Source organism: Molothrus aeneus, chromosome 29 (genome assembly GCF_037042795.1).
Source record: "Molothrus aeneus isolate 106 chromosome 29, BPBGC_Maene_1.0, whole genome shotgun sequence".
NCBI lineage: Eukaryota > Metazoa > Chordata > Aves > Passeriformes > Icteridae > Molothrus > Molothrus aeneus.
Window position 1 is genome coordinate 4,703,087 of NC_089674.1, and position 13,183 is coordinate 4,716,269.

At 42.6% G+C, this 13,183-nt stretch overlaps 1 protein-coding gene across 7 annotated transcripts in view; it reads right to left on the minus strand.

Annotated features, from left to right (window-relative positions):
• Positions 1 to 4,435: 4,435 nt before the first annotated feature.
• The window catches only part of EBF2 (EBF transcription factor 2), a 123,741-nt gene continuing 114,993 nt past the window's right edge, over positions 4,436 to 13,183 (minus strand). For 6 of the 7 annotated variants that reach the window (XM_066567249.1, XM_066567251.1, XM_066567247.1 and 3 more), the window contains 2 exons: positions 11,599 to 11,766; positions 4,436 to 4,511 (listed from right to left, as the gene is read on the minus strand). In XM_066567249.1, coding sequence (XP_066423346.1) covers positions 4,480 to 4,511; positions 11,599 to 11,766 — 200 coding nt within the window. In that variant the 3' untranslated portion in view covers positions 4,436 to 4,479. The remainder of the gene's footprint in view (positions 4,512 to 11,598; positions 11,767 to 13,183) is intronic. The other variant, XM_066567250.1, reaches the window with a different exon arrangement.

Here is a 13,183-nt window from a genome sequence, read left to right on the forward strand (position 1 = left end):
CTCACACAGGTGTTGTCCATTTGTAATAAAGGAATGGTCAGAAAAGACCATTAATTATCCTATTATTCCATGCCCAGCATAATCTCAACCTGGCTCTCCCAAATGTGGTTGGATGTTTTACAGGTAAATCTTCAAATCCTGATTTAAAAACTCTCACATAACATTTTACACCATTTTTAAGTGTTATTGTTACCATGAGTGACCCATAAGGATGATAAAGAAGCAGATTGAACACTCTGAAATTAAGATAATTCCCCCCTTACTTACAGTACAAAAATTTTATTTTTTTTTGTTAGGATAATTTAAAGTTTAAAACTGAAGTAGACATACTCATTTTACAAACAAGATATTCTTCCATAAGTAGGACCATTAAAAACAGTAAACAAAAAACCCAAAAAGCTATCTTTACAAAAGCTCTGTGCATAGCAACTTCATACTGTATATAACTGACAAAGCAAAAAATAAAAAAAAATAACAACCAAAAAAAAAAACAACCAGCCAACCCCAAATAAACCCCAAAACTATACAGGAGGGAGAAACGAGGCCTTAAATTACAGGAGGAAGGAATGGTTTGGAGAAACCATGCATATTGGAAATGTGCAAAGAAAGAGGGAGAGGAAGATGCTGTACCAAGATAAATTATGAGATCAAACCAACTCTTCAGAAGTTATGATGAAATTTGTCATTACCTATTGCAACACTTTAATCTTCCCAGTGGCAAAGAGGAAAACTCTTGGGGAATTGTCAACAGCAACCACTCAAAGAGGACAGGTTTGCTTCTTACAGTGGAAACATTCTCACACATCAATTCTGGAATCATCTTTTCCCTTTTTGTCGAGTGTTTTGCCACTGCCAAAGTCCTTTTCATGGCCAAGGATTTCTGATTGTTTTTATTTAAAAGTGTTTTTCTCCGTAAACCTCAATTAATTCTACACTCATCTCTAGTACCATGATTTCCCTGCATGAGCAAAATCCATGTCTACATAATTCCTAGGTTTGTTTTCTTTTTTCTTTTTTTTTTTTTTTCTCAAAGCAAACCAGATTTTTTATATTTGCATCAACACAGGCAATTTCTCTTCTGTAAATGCTTGGAGCAGCTTTTCAGGGAGGTTTCTCTTTTTCACTTGGACTCATGGCAACTGGGCAACAGGACAGAACTAATAAAAATAACTGAAGGGTGAAAGGAATGTTCAGTGTTCCAGAAACTTTCCTTTTTTAAAAATTTTTTATTGCCAGACTGTCATTTTTACCCCTGAATCTTCCCAAGATTTCAGTGATGTGGTAGATCTTGTAGATCTTTCTTTCATCTACCTGTGCTGACTAAGCAAAACTAAAACAGAAGGATGGACAAACCCCAGCTTTTCCCATGAAATAACTCTTTTTTTTTTTCAGTTGGAAACTTTCCTGACTCAGATTTTGTAATGAAAATCCCATTTGTTAAGAAAAAAGAGGACTTAAGGGAGCAAACTGCTGCTCTCCAGCAGGTAGTCTAGAAATTCCTATTGATCTGGAATATTTGCCAGAGAGAATATTGAGTGTTTTTGATGATCAATATTAGAAGTAGCCTGTACAGAGAAGGGCAGGGGGAATATTCAGAATCTTCATGCTTCAGAGCTGTTTGGAGGTTTTAGTAGGTGGGAATAGAGGAAGGGATTTGATAGAATGAGTCTGGTCCGCCATGATAATTTTTGGAATTAGGACTCAATGTGTTTTGACTGAAAATTATGGAAGTTTTAATCCCAACTCCTCCAGTCCTTAATCCATTTTTATCCCTGGATAAATGCATAATTCCAAACATGAATTTGGACTTCCTACTTTGCCCTGCTGGGATATCACTACCTATGAATATATGAAATATTTTGGGGGTTTTGTTGTTGCTGTTTTGCTGTTTGGAACACCCAAGTCAGACCCTGCACCCTGTTGTTATCAGAGATACACTGAGAACTCCAGAGCTTTTAACATCTCTGATCCTTTGTAATTTCAGAGCTCACTTGGTTTCAGGGGTGCTGGTTGACCTCCAGTGGCTGCCACATCCTTGGTGGCATGAGGGGCACACAGAGAACCCGTAAGGACAATAAACCTGCAGCTGTAACTAACAGGGATTTATTTTATTTCATTGTTTGTGGAACTCAGACAGTTTCAATAGTCTGACTGTGAAATATTAATTATATCCATGTTTCTTAAGCCCACATTATTCCCACCAAATCTCTCCTTAAATTGTCATTTTTGCTGATATAAGTTGGGCCTTGAGTTTTAGAAGAGATTAACCCTCCTCTACCTTTTAAAAATGGGACTCAATGTCATTGAGAAGGCACCAAATGAAGACCCTGCCAAACTTCCCAGCACAGTCAGGAGCACAAAACTCCTTCCCAACAAGTGGGACTTCCTTTAGGAATGGCCAGAGCAGCCCAGCTGTGTCTCCAGTGTCTCTGAGATCTCCCTCAGAACCCCACGTGCAGGGAATGGATTTATCCCATGAACTGAACTGTGCACCAGGAAAGGGAACCTGGGGGGCCTGGTCCCATCCTTGGCAGTTGTTCCATCCCTGGCAGTGCCCAAGGCCAGGCTGGAGGGGCCTTGGAGCACCCTGGCACAGTGGGAGCTGTCCCTGCCATGGCAGGGCTGGCACTGCACGGGCTCTAAGGTCCCTTCCAACCCCATCATTCCAGGATTTTCTGATTCCCTGCCCTGCTCTCCCAAACCCTGTCCTTCAGGTCATCCCCCTCTGCCTCCCATCACCACCCAGCTGTGGACCTGGAGAGGATTTTTGGCTCTTCCTAACCCCAGTTAGCTCCACAACAGCCCCAAAAGAGCTCAGCTTTTGAGTTGTCTCAGTTTCACCATCTCTAAAGATCACCAAGAACACAATTTTCCTTACCCATCCATTAAACTACTGGCAAAGGGACAAGTTCAGATCCTGGGGCCTTATTCAGGGTTTATTGATTAACATCAAGGTGTTTCCATAGGAGCAACTGTCCATGCAGCCATTAATTGTGTGGATTTTAGAGGGCTCTCTGTAGTGTAGCTGATTTTTTTCCCCCCACTAAAAATGGCTTTCCAACAACCAAATTCTTTTGAGTGTTCTCTGGTTTAGTTGGATAATTCATGATTTATTTTATCAGACTTGTCCTCACCTTCCAATTTCAGGACAGGAGATGCAAAGGAGAACTAAACTCTTTTTTTAGGCTAAAATGCAGAAAAATTCAAAGCAATTGATTACCTCTATCACTTCAATATATAACTGGCAAATACTTACCATTTTTAATGACTCAGGATAAAAGTGCATAAATCATTCAAATACATGTTCACCCTTTATAAATGCACCCTTAATATGAAGCATAACTGAACTTAAGGTGTTCTAACTACATGGAAAACCCCAGAGAACCCTTCCCCTCCTAATTCATACATTGAATCTATAAAATAAACTCAGTACCTCATGAAAAATCTGATTCATTCAAATCCCTAAGTGCCACTCACTCATCAGCTGGGTCTTTGAGACTTAGCAGTTAATCTTAGTACCTGAATATTTTAATTGAAGCAAAAAATGGAAAGGGGGAAAGATGAGGAGGGTGAAGAAATTCCTACATGAGCTGTTTACCACAATGTAGGTAAAAGTTTCTGAGTGTTTTGTTAATCAGAAAGAATCCTATACATCCTTGCACATGAATTCAGTAAGGGGAGGGGAAAGTGAGGAGCAATTGCAGCAGTAATAATATATCTCAAACTTATCACTACATTTTTGCATCATCTGTCTTCGTTGTACAACTGGAGGAAAAAATCCAAAACAGGGTTTAATTTCTACCTCTACATACAATAAGTTACAAGTTTATTTATTTAAATAATTGTAAAACATCTTACATTTTTTAAAGAGGTTAAACTATAAGCAAATACACACATACACCAAAGTTCCATCATTCATGTCAGTTTGTCCTAGAAATTCTTTCATGCTGGTACCCTGTTTTGTTGAATTGTTTTTCTGCATAAACTAAATCGATATCTGAAAGGCTCCATAGAAAATAGAAACTTCAACTTTTTACCCCTACAAAGTAAAACAAATTGTATCCAAAATATCAACCTTGAATCATTTTGCCAATTTCTTTTTTTCCTTTGAATATTTTACAAATCTTAGGAAGGTTTTCGTGTCTTCCAGGAAAGACTTTGCATTTCTAATTCCATTCTGCCAACTCTTGTTCATCCTGGCTCTTGCTGATTCTTCATTCCCAATGTTTGAGGAGTTGATGTGGTTGTGTCAGAAATATGAAACAGGTAAATGATGCAGACTTCTATCTCGTCCAATCCATAAAAAATGTTCCTTTTTTTTTTCCTGGGCCTGGCTTTTCCCCAAAAAAGAGCTTGTAGTGCTATTTTTTTCTTTTTAGTGGTCCATCACAATAAGTAGTTTTGTGCTGTAAAAGAAAAATGAAAAAAAAAGGAGGAAAAAAGGGAAGAGGGAGGGAGAGCAGCAAAGCTGCCCCTTCCTTACATCGGGGGAATGACAAGACCAGTCATGGCTGAAAAAGAAAAGTGAAAAAGATGAAATTGTGGCAAAATGTTATGGAACAAAATCTATTTGAGCCCTTCGCCCTCCTGTGAGCAGTCAGGAATCACAGGAAGGGCCTGATATGAGGTCAAATTAGAGTTTTTGTGTCTTTAAATCTTTTGGTGCTGTAGTGAGATCTGTGAGGACTGACTGTGACACAGGCAATGGGCCAAGGGCTGTTCCAGGGTAAAAAGGAATAAATTCCTTCCTGTGAGAGTGGGGAGGGGCTGGGATGGAATCCCCAGGGAGCTGTGGCTGCCCCTGGATCCCTGGCAGTGCCCAAGGCCAGGCTGGAGCCCCCTGGGACAGTGGGAGGTGTCCCTGCCATGGCAGGGGTGGCACTGGGTGGGATTTAAGTCCCTTCCTCAACCCCTCCATGGTTTTCTGATTCTGTGGAAAGCCCAGGCCCACCAGGGTTATTAAATGGATGAAAAAGGGAGAGGATTAATTCAATTCATGTGCATTTGCAGAAAAACCTTCCCATTTTTGGGTTCTTATCTCTGGAGAGAAGTCCTTGGAGGTGGACATTGCTCAGGACTGTCCCCAGATTCAGACTTCTCAAGCTGAACACTCAAAACCATCCTCAAAACCCCAAACTGAGCAGGGTCTGTGCTCCCTATCCCCTCTGCTCATCTGCTTGGAAGGGCTGGGAGCAAGGAAAGGTGTGGAAGCAAAGGGAGCTCCCCCTGTGCTCCTGACGAGACCAAACCAGGCAATTCCAAGCCCTGAGTCACGGGCCAAGGCCCAGGGCTGGGGTTTGCCGCTCTGGTTCCAGTGGAAACAGCCTCACTTCCCCACTGTGTTTTCCCTGGTGTCTGAGTCACTGCAGCCCTACCTGGCACCCTCCCAGAACACTGGGCTCATGTAAATGAATTCTCAGTCACTCTCCTGCCTTTAATTGCAGCTGTAACCCACAGCAGCAGCGTGTGGAGCTGCCTGGGAGCGGTGCTGCTCCCCGAGGTTTGAGGGGTAACTTGAGTTTGGATGTATTTATATAACAAATGAGTCAAGCACGTTTTCAAAGGGGCCTCGCTGCAGTGCGAGGTCCTAATCCCGCAAAGATTTATGTTCACTGCAGTTTGTGGAATTATTGGTGTGTTTAAAGGCCCGTCCCACTGAGAATTCATTGCACCCTTTCCTTGAGAGGGTTTAAAAAAGTGCTTTGGACAAGTTCCTGAGCTAACACAAGTCTGTCACTGGAGCTGTGTTTTTAAACAACTGTGGATATGGTCTGTGATTTAATACAATAGGAAAATAAATATTTTCATATTTTCTTACTAAATGGGGCTAAAGTCCCTGCCAATTTTAGCAGATAGGTGAAAGGAAAAGTGAAACCAAAGAGCCCGAAGTCAAACAGATACCTTTTGTAATTGCTTTAGAATTTGCTGTTGTTCCTCATATTTTCAATCCTAAATAAAGCAGGTAAACACTTTCATGCCTGTTTTTGGGATATGTGTGAGTGCATTAGAAGAGAGATTTTCTGATGACACCAAGGATGCTGCTCCATTCCTTCTCCTCACCCCCAAACCCCAAAATTAATCCTGCTGGAGGTGTCCCAGAGTGACACGGAGAGCTGGCTATTGACCCCATGCCTGCCTCTCTGTCCCTAGAAAGGAAAACCTGATTTAGCCTTGGATTTGTGCCCTGCTCCAGGCTCTGCTGGGCTGGAGGAAGAGGTGAGCTCGTGCCCTCTGTGCTGGCTGCATCCCACAGGTGTCCCAGGGGAGCAGATCCTCGTGCTCTGCTCCAGGCAGAATCACCCAGGCTGCCTGCAGGAGTTTAAAGGGTTTGTCTGAGGTGTCCTGGCTGGGTCTTTGCCTGAAGCAAATAAAGGAGCTCCTGCACAGACAGTGCCTGGCTTGTCCCCATCCAGGATGACCTTTCCTGCCTGGGGGATGTCTGGGCACAGGGGCTGCAGCCCTGGAACACCTGAGCACAGCCTGGTTTCAGCCATTCAGGGGCTGGTGCCAGTGTAGCTTCAGCTCTGCTCCCAAGAGAGCCAGTCCATAATGGCATAAATGCTTTTTTGTGATGCTATTTTTATTAACAGTATTTTAGCTTTTTTAATCAAGGAAAACTTCCAGCAAAGCAAAGCAAAGCTTAAACCTGAGTTTCTGCCACATCTCTTCAAAAATATTTTGAGAAAACTTGGAGATGCATCATTTTGGGAAGTTGCTTAACTTTAAATGAAAGCCCATTTTTTACTGTAGGATTAGAGATATTTATAATAAAATAATATATGTATTGGAATGAACAGGTTTCCAGAGAAGCTGTGGCTTCTGCATCCCTGGAAGTGTCCAAGGCAAGGTTGGATGGGGCTTGGAGCAGCCTGGGATAGTGGAAGGTGTCCTTGCCCTGGCAGGGAGTGGGACTGGATGGGTTTTGATGTCCCTCCCAGTCCAAATGATCCTGGGATTTTGTGATTCCATGATCTAATATAGCAAGTTCTATAACACAGAAAATGCAAGCAAAGCCTGATTTGTGTCACTGGCATTTCATTCCCAGCCTCACCTCCTCCTGCAACAAAGAATGAGTTGGTGGAGGAATATTGGCTGGAATTCTCACCTGGTTTTCCCCAGCTCATCTCTCAGCTTCTCTCTCTTTTCACACACCCTGCTCTGCCCATTTCCACCCCACCTCCACTCCCCGCTGGGGCTGCACTGTCAAAAGCCTATTCCCAGCCTGGATCGCTTTTTATTGAATGTTTGGGAGGTTTGGATTAAGGTCTTACACTGCTAGCAAAGCTGTAATTATTTTTGCCTGTATTACTATATATTGAATCGATGTAACTTTTCAATAAAGGTGGTTCAATGCAGGACACTCCCTGATGAGTTGGGAATATAGCAACCACCAGTCATTATCCCAGAGGGTCTTTTTTTTTTCTCTTGGAGGGAAATGGAAAAAGAATTAGAGATGAGCCTTATTGTATTAACCTTGACAGCTTGCAATTATCAACTGAAACATTTGATTAAAATTGTCACAAGGTTGGAGAATTTTTTTATAAATAAATAATCAAAGATGGGTAGCACCCAGATGATCTGGTGATAGGCACCTTTAATGGGTGTAATTAATAATGATCACAAGCCTGGTGAGTATAAGTGGCCTTTGGAAAACTGTCTTGGAATGAAAAAGGACTCGCTGCAATTCAAACGTGAGAACTGGGACGGGATTAATGCTGAACTCCAGGATCATGGAATGGTTTGGGTTAGAAGGGACATTACAGCTGATCTCATCCAGCCCCTGCCATGGGCAGGGACACCTCCCCCTGTCCCAGGCTGCTCCAACCTGGCCTTGGACATTTCCAGGGCTGGGGCAGCCACAGCTGCCCTGGGAATTCCACCCAAGCTCCTTCCCGCCCTCACAGGGAGCAAATCCTCCTAAAATACATTCTTGGGAAAAAACCACTCCCTGTAAACTGCTGAAATAATGGGAATGCAAATCTGAGGATGAAGATTGCACAGCTGCTCCTACTTAGATTGGTTTCAATCCAGGCTTAAATACTGCTGTGGTTAACATATATGGAAGCTCGAATCTAGATTTTCATTGCTGCCTGTAAGGAGAGTGGCATGCTCTGAGGGGCTGGTGAAGGAGAAGAAGAAGAAGAAGAAGAAGAAGAAGAAGAAGATGACAAAGAAGAAAAAGACAAAGAAGAAGAAGAAGAAGAAGATGACAAAGAAGAAAAAGACAAAGAAGAAGAAGAAGATGACAAAGAAGAAAAAGACAAAGAAGAAGAAGAAGAAGAAGAAGATGACAAAGAAGAAAAAGACAAAGAAGAAGAAGAAGAAGAAGAAGAAGAAGAAGATGACAAAGAAGAAAAAGATAAAGAAGAAAAAGAAGAAGTAGAAGAAGACGAAGAAGATGAAGGAGAAGGAGAAAGAGAAAGAAGGAGAAGATTATCATCCTCTAAATGTAGATTTATAATTCTATAATATATCTATTATTATTATATATTGAGGAGATGTTTTCCACATTTTATGGGTGGGGAAATTCAGAGTTAATGGGCTTTGGAAAGGGGCCTGCACATGTTCACTGCTTGCCCTGTGCTTTTGCTATTCTCTCTCCAGCAGCATTTTTGGATACCTAAGTTTGATAAATAAGTAAATAAATCCTAAATTCCATGCCCAGCACACCTATCCCTGGTTTCCAGCCCCAGGGGGGGCATGGCAGAGGGCATTATCCAGCTCCCACTGCCTCAGTCCAGGCAAGAAGCCTCTTTGGGAGCCTCCTGTTGACTTTTTGGCCACATCTGTCTGTCAGCACTGTGGGAACGTTAATTTGGATATCAGGCTGTGTGTACCTGGATCTTTTCCAAAGCATGTGCTCCCCAGCTTGCATCAATTTAAATATTTCAGTTGGAATTTGCATCCATGGCTGAAAGAGTTCAAGAGTTACCAAGACCTGGTGTAACAGACCTTGTTTCTGCTTGCTGTGTCACTGACCAGTCCTGCTTTATTGGATACTTAAATTTATGAGTATACTTATGTTTGTGTTGATGTACAGGTAGAAATCCCACAAAGAAAGGGATGTGGTTAATAAATTCTGTATCCATTTATCTCTGATTTTGCTAATTCAGCAATTATTCACCATCTTAACTCATAGATTAATCCTGACCAGCTCAGGACTGGACTTTGGTCAGGAGAAATGGATGGATATCAGGTTTTACCTTTGAGATTTTGTTATATTTAATATTAAAGCTCAATTTTTAGAATCTCTCATTGATTACTGATTTATAGACTGGATAAAATACGTTGTGAACACCAAATGGCATAGATGGCACCAGCTGATCTCTAGTACCTTATTTCTTTATAGGTTGAAAGAGAGATAAACTCTTTCTAAGCAGAGCATTGAGTGTTACCTTAAGGAAAATTATTAATTTAAATATTTCAGTAATTTCTTAATCTGTCCTTTTTCTGTCTCCAGAAGCAGCCTGAGTGGTTTTCTCTCTGATTTGTGTTTAGCACCACCTCACGTGGTATTTAGTATTTAGGCTTAATATTTAGGCCTTCTTTACATAACAGTTAGACAAGTTTAAAGCAGACTTAAATCTGTGCATTCACATGGTGAGATCAATGGATCTAGCCATTCATGGGAAGAAAATTACCTTAGGAAAGTGTGGATTTTCTTGTAATTGGAGCAGGGGAAGAAGCTGTTTCAGAATTCTCTAAGTTAGCTCTTAAAAATGTTACTGTTTTTGTTCAGCACACTTAGAATTTCCTTATTACGTACAATAATCACACTTTCTGCAAGTTCCTGTGGCCCAGCTAAGGGTTTCTATCACACCCAGCCAAACAGGTGCTGTTTGTGGGGCTCATTTGGAATTACCACTGGCTCTTGGCACGGCTCAATTCCCAGAGCTGTGTTTCCTAGGCTATCTCCAATGAAGTCTGAAGGAGCCAGATGACTTCCCAGGCCCAATAAAGGCATTTTTTATGGAGACTTGGTGCATATTTATGTGCTGCACACACCCCCCCAGCCTGTTAAAAGCAAGAATTCGGTACAGGTTTCCATTCTTATCTACTGCTCACATTTGTTTCACAGATCACCTTTAAAAGGGCTGTAAATGGGCTGTGGGGCTCAATTCCCGGGCTGAGCCTAAATCTTGCAGCAGGTTTGTGTTCTGGAGAGAGCTGGGGATTAACTCTGCTCTGTTTAACAGGTCCCCCAAGCCTGAGGAGAAGTCATTCCCCACAAAAGAGCTGATATTCCCCTATATTCCAGGGAAAGGTGTCCCTGCCTGTGCTGGGGGTTGGAACTGGATCTTTAAGGTCCTTTCCCAGCCCAAACCATTCTGGGGTTGAAACTCATTGGGTCAGAACCTTCCTGTGAAAATCAGTGCCTGGCCTTGCTCTAAAGCCAAAACCTTGGATTGATCCTCTAATCCAGCTGGGCTGGGGCAGATTTTCACTCCTGAGCCTTGTAGTGCCCATGTGATGGCACTCAGGGTGGTGCCTGGTGGCACTCAGTGGTGGCTGGTGGCACTTGGGTGGTTTTCCCAATGGAAGCTTTGGTATGAATGAACAGGAGCACATCCCACTGTGATGGGAATGAACAGGAGCACGTCCCACTTTGTTGGGAATGAACAGGAGCACATCCTGCTTTGGTATGAATGAGCAGGAGCACATCCCACTGTGATGGGAATGAACAGGAGCACATCCCACTGTGATGGGAATGAACAGGAGCACGTCCCACTTTGTTGGGAATGAACAGGAGCACATCCTGCTTTGGTATGAATGAGCAGGAGCACATCCCACTGTGATGGGAATGAACAGGAGCACATCCCACTGTGATGGGAATGAACAGGAGCACATCCCACTTTGTTGGGAATGAGCAGGAGCACATCCCACTTTGTTGGGAATGAGCAGGAGCACATCCCACTTTGATGGGAATGAACAGGAGCAAATCCCACTTTGGTATGAATGAGCAGGAGCACATCCCACTGTGATGGGAATGAACAGGAGCACATCCCACTTTGTTGGGAATGAACAGGAGCAAATCCCACTTTGGTATGAATGAGCAGGAGCACATACCACTGTGATGGGAATGAACAGGAGCACATCCCACTTTGTTGGGAATGAACAGGAGCACATCCTGCTTTGGTAGGAATGAGGAGGACCACATCCCACTGAGATGGGAATGAGCAGGAGCACATCCCACTTTGGTATGAATGAGCAGGAGCACATCCCACTTTGTTGGGAATGAGCAGGAGCACATCCCACTTTGGTATGAATGAACAGGAGCACATCCCACTTTGGTATGAGTGAGCAGGAGCACATCCCACTTTGGTATGAATGAACAGGAGCAAATCCCACTTTGGTATGAATGAGCAGGAGCACATCCTGTTTGTTGGGAATGAGCAGGAGCACATCCTGCTTTGGTATGAATGAGCAGGAGCACATCCCACTTTGGTATGAATGAGCAGGAGCACATCCCACTTTGGTATGAATGAACAGGAGCACATCCCACTTTGGTATGAATGAGCAGGAGCACATCCCACTTTGGTATGAATGAACAGGAGCACATCCCACTTTGGTATGAGTGAGCAGGAGCACTTTGCTCACCTCTGAAGCCGTTCCCGTTGCCGCTGGAGCAGGCAGGGGAGGGGGAGCCCTGGGGTCTGATGACAGGAGCAAAGGCACTCTTCTGTTTGACTGCAGGAAACACCGAGGAGGAGAACGGGAGGATGGAAGAAGTGCTGGAGGAGCCGACTGTTGGACTTGAAGACATCACTGCCAAAGGGAAAAAAAGAATTTCTTGTCAGAAAATCGGTAAAACTGTTTCAAGAATCCATTGTCTGATTCCTTGTTTTACCTCTCAAAGGAGGTCCCATTCTCTTAGTGAATATAATTAGAGTAAGTCTGAAGCAGAGGGGGACTTAAACTGAATAGTTCAGAAAAAACAGTGCTTAATTATTTCAAAATTAGGGGTGAAGGTGCCAGAAAATTGAAAGTCATCAAGAGAAAACCAGAGTCAATAGGAACTGTAATGGCCTGTCCACTCAGTGTCCTTGGAATTTGGAAAGGTTGGCAAATCCTGAGTCTTCCCCAGTTTTTTTAAAAATTAATTTTCCTTGGTTTCAAGCTGCTGCTTAGATTTTACTCTAAATTGGCTACTTTTTAATGAAGTGCCTTGCAAGGATAAAGCCCCTTTCTGTGTCCAATAACTTGTCCAGGAACTGTTTGCTGAGCTTCCAGAACAATATCAGCCATTCCTCAGCAAAAGGAGGAATAAATAACAATATTTCATGTGAATTCCCAGGTCTCTTGGTAGTATTAGTTTGAAAGCACAATAACACAAGAGAGACCTGGTCCTTTCCTCATGGAAAGCTCCAGAAGAGGGAATAATAATAATAATAATAATAATAATAATAATAATAATAATAATAATAATAATAATAATTAGAAGAAGAAGAAGTTTAGCTCTTCATCCTGTTTATATAAATATACATATATAACATATATATAATTATTTACTTACACCATACTGGTGGTGTATACTTTGTTTTTTTGTTGTTTTTCACACATTCCTTAGATAAAGGGAAATCAAGGTATGGAAGGAAAAGTGGCTGTTCATAGTAAAACAAGCAGAAATTGAGAGATTAATTCTATTATATGTTATATTTCTGGTTATGAAGTTAATATGGTTTCACAGGAAATTAATCCCCAATTCACCTCTCAGGTATTGATAATGCCTTCAAACTCATAAAAATTATTTCAGAGTGGCTTTTACCCAGGATTTGCCAAGTCTCTGTGCTAAAAGCAGTGGCTACTCCCTTAATTAAGCTGCAAATTGCACCTCATTTCCCACAGTGGCTTTGCCACTCAGGAATCTCCATAAGGATAAAAAAAGGAGGAAAATAAAGTTCAACACTCAGAAAATGGGAGCTTTTTCTCATTGGTACCTAAAGACACCCAACCCCAAAGAGAGCATTTGGCTGGATGTGTCCTGATCCCTTTGGGGTTTCTGGGACAGAGGGGGTGCCTTGGCCAGGTGTGCCCTGAACCATTTGGGGTTTCTGGGGCAGAGGGGGTGCCTTGGCCAGGTGTGCCCTGAACCATTTGGGGTTTCTGGGGCAGCCTTGGCTGTGTGTTCTGATCCCTTTGGGGTTTCTGGGACAGAGGGGGTGCCTTGGCTGGGTGTGCCCTG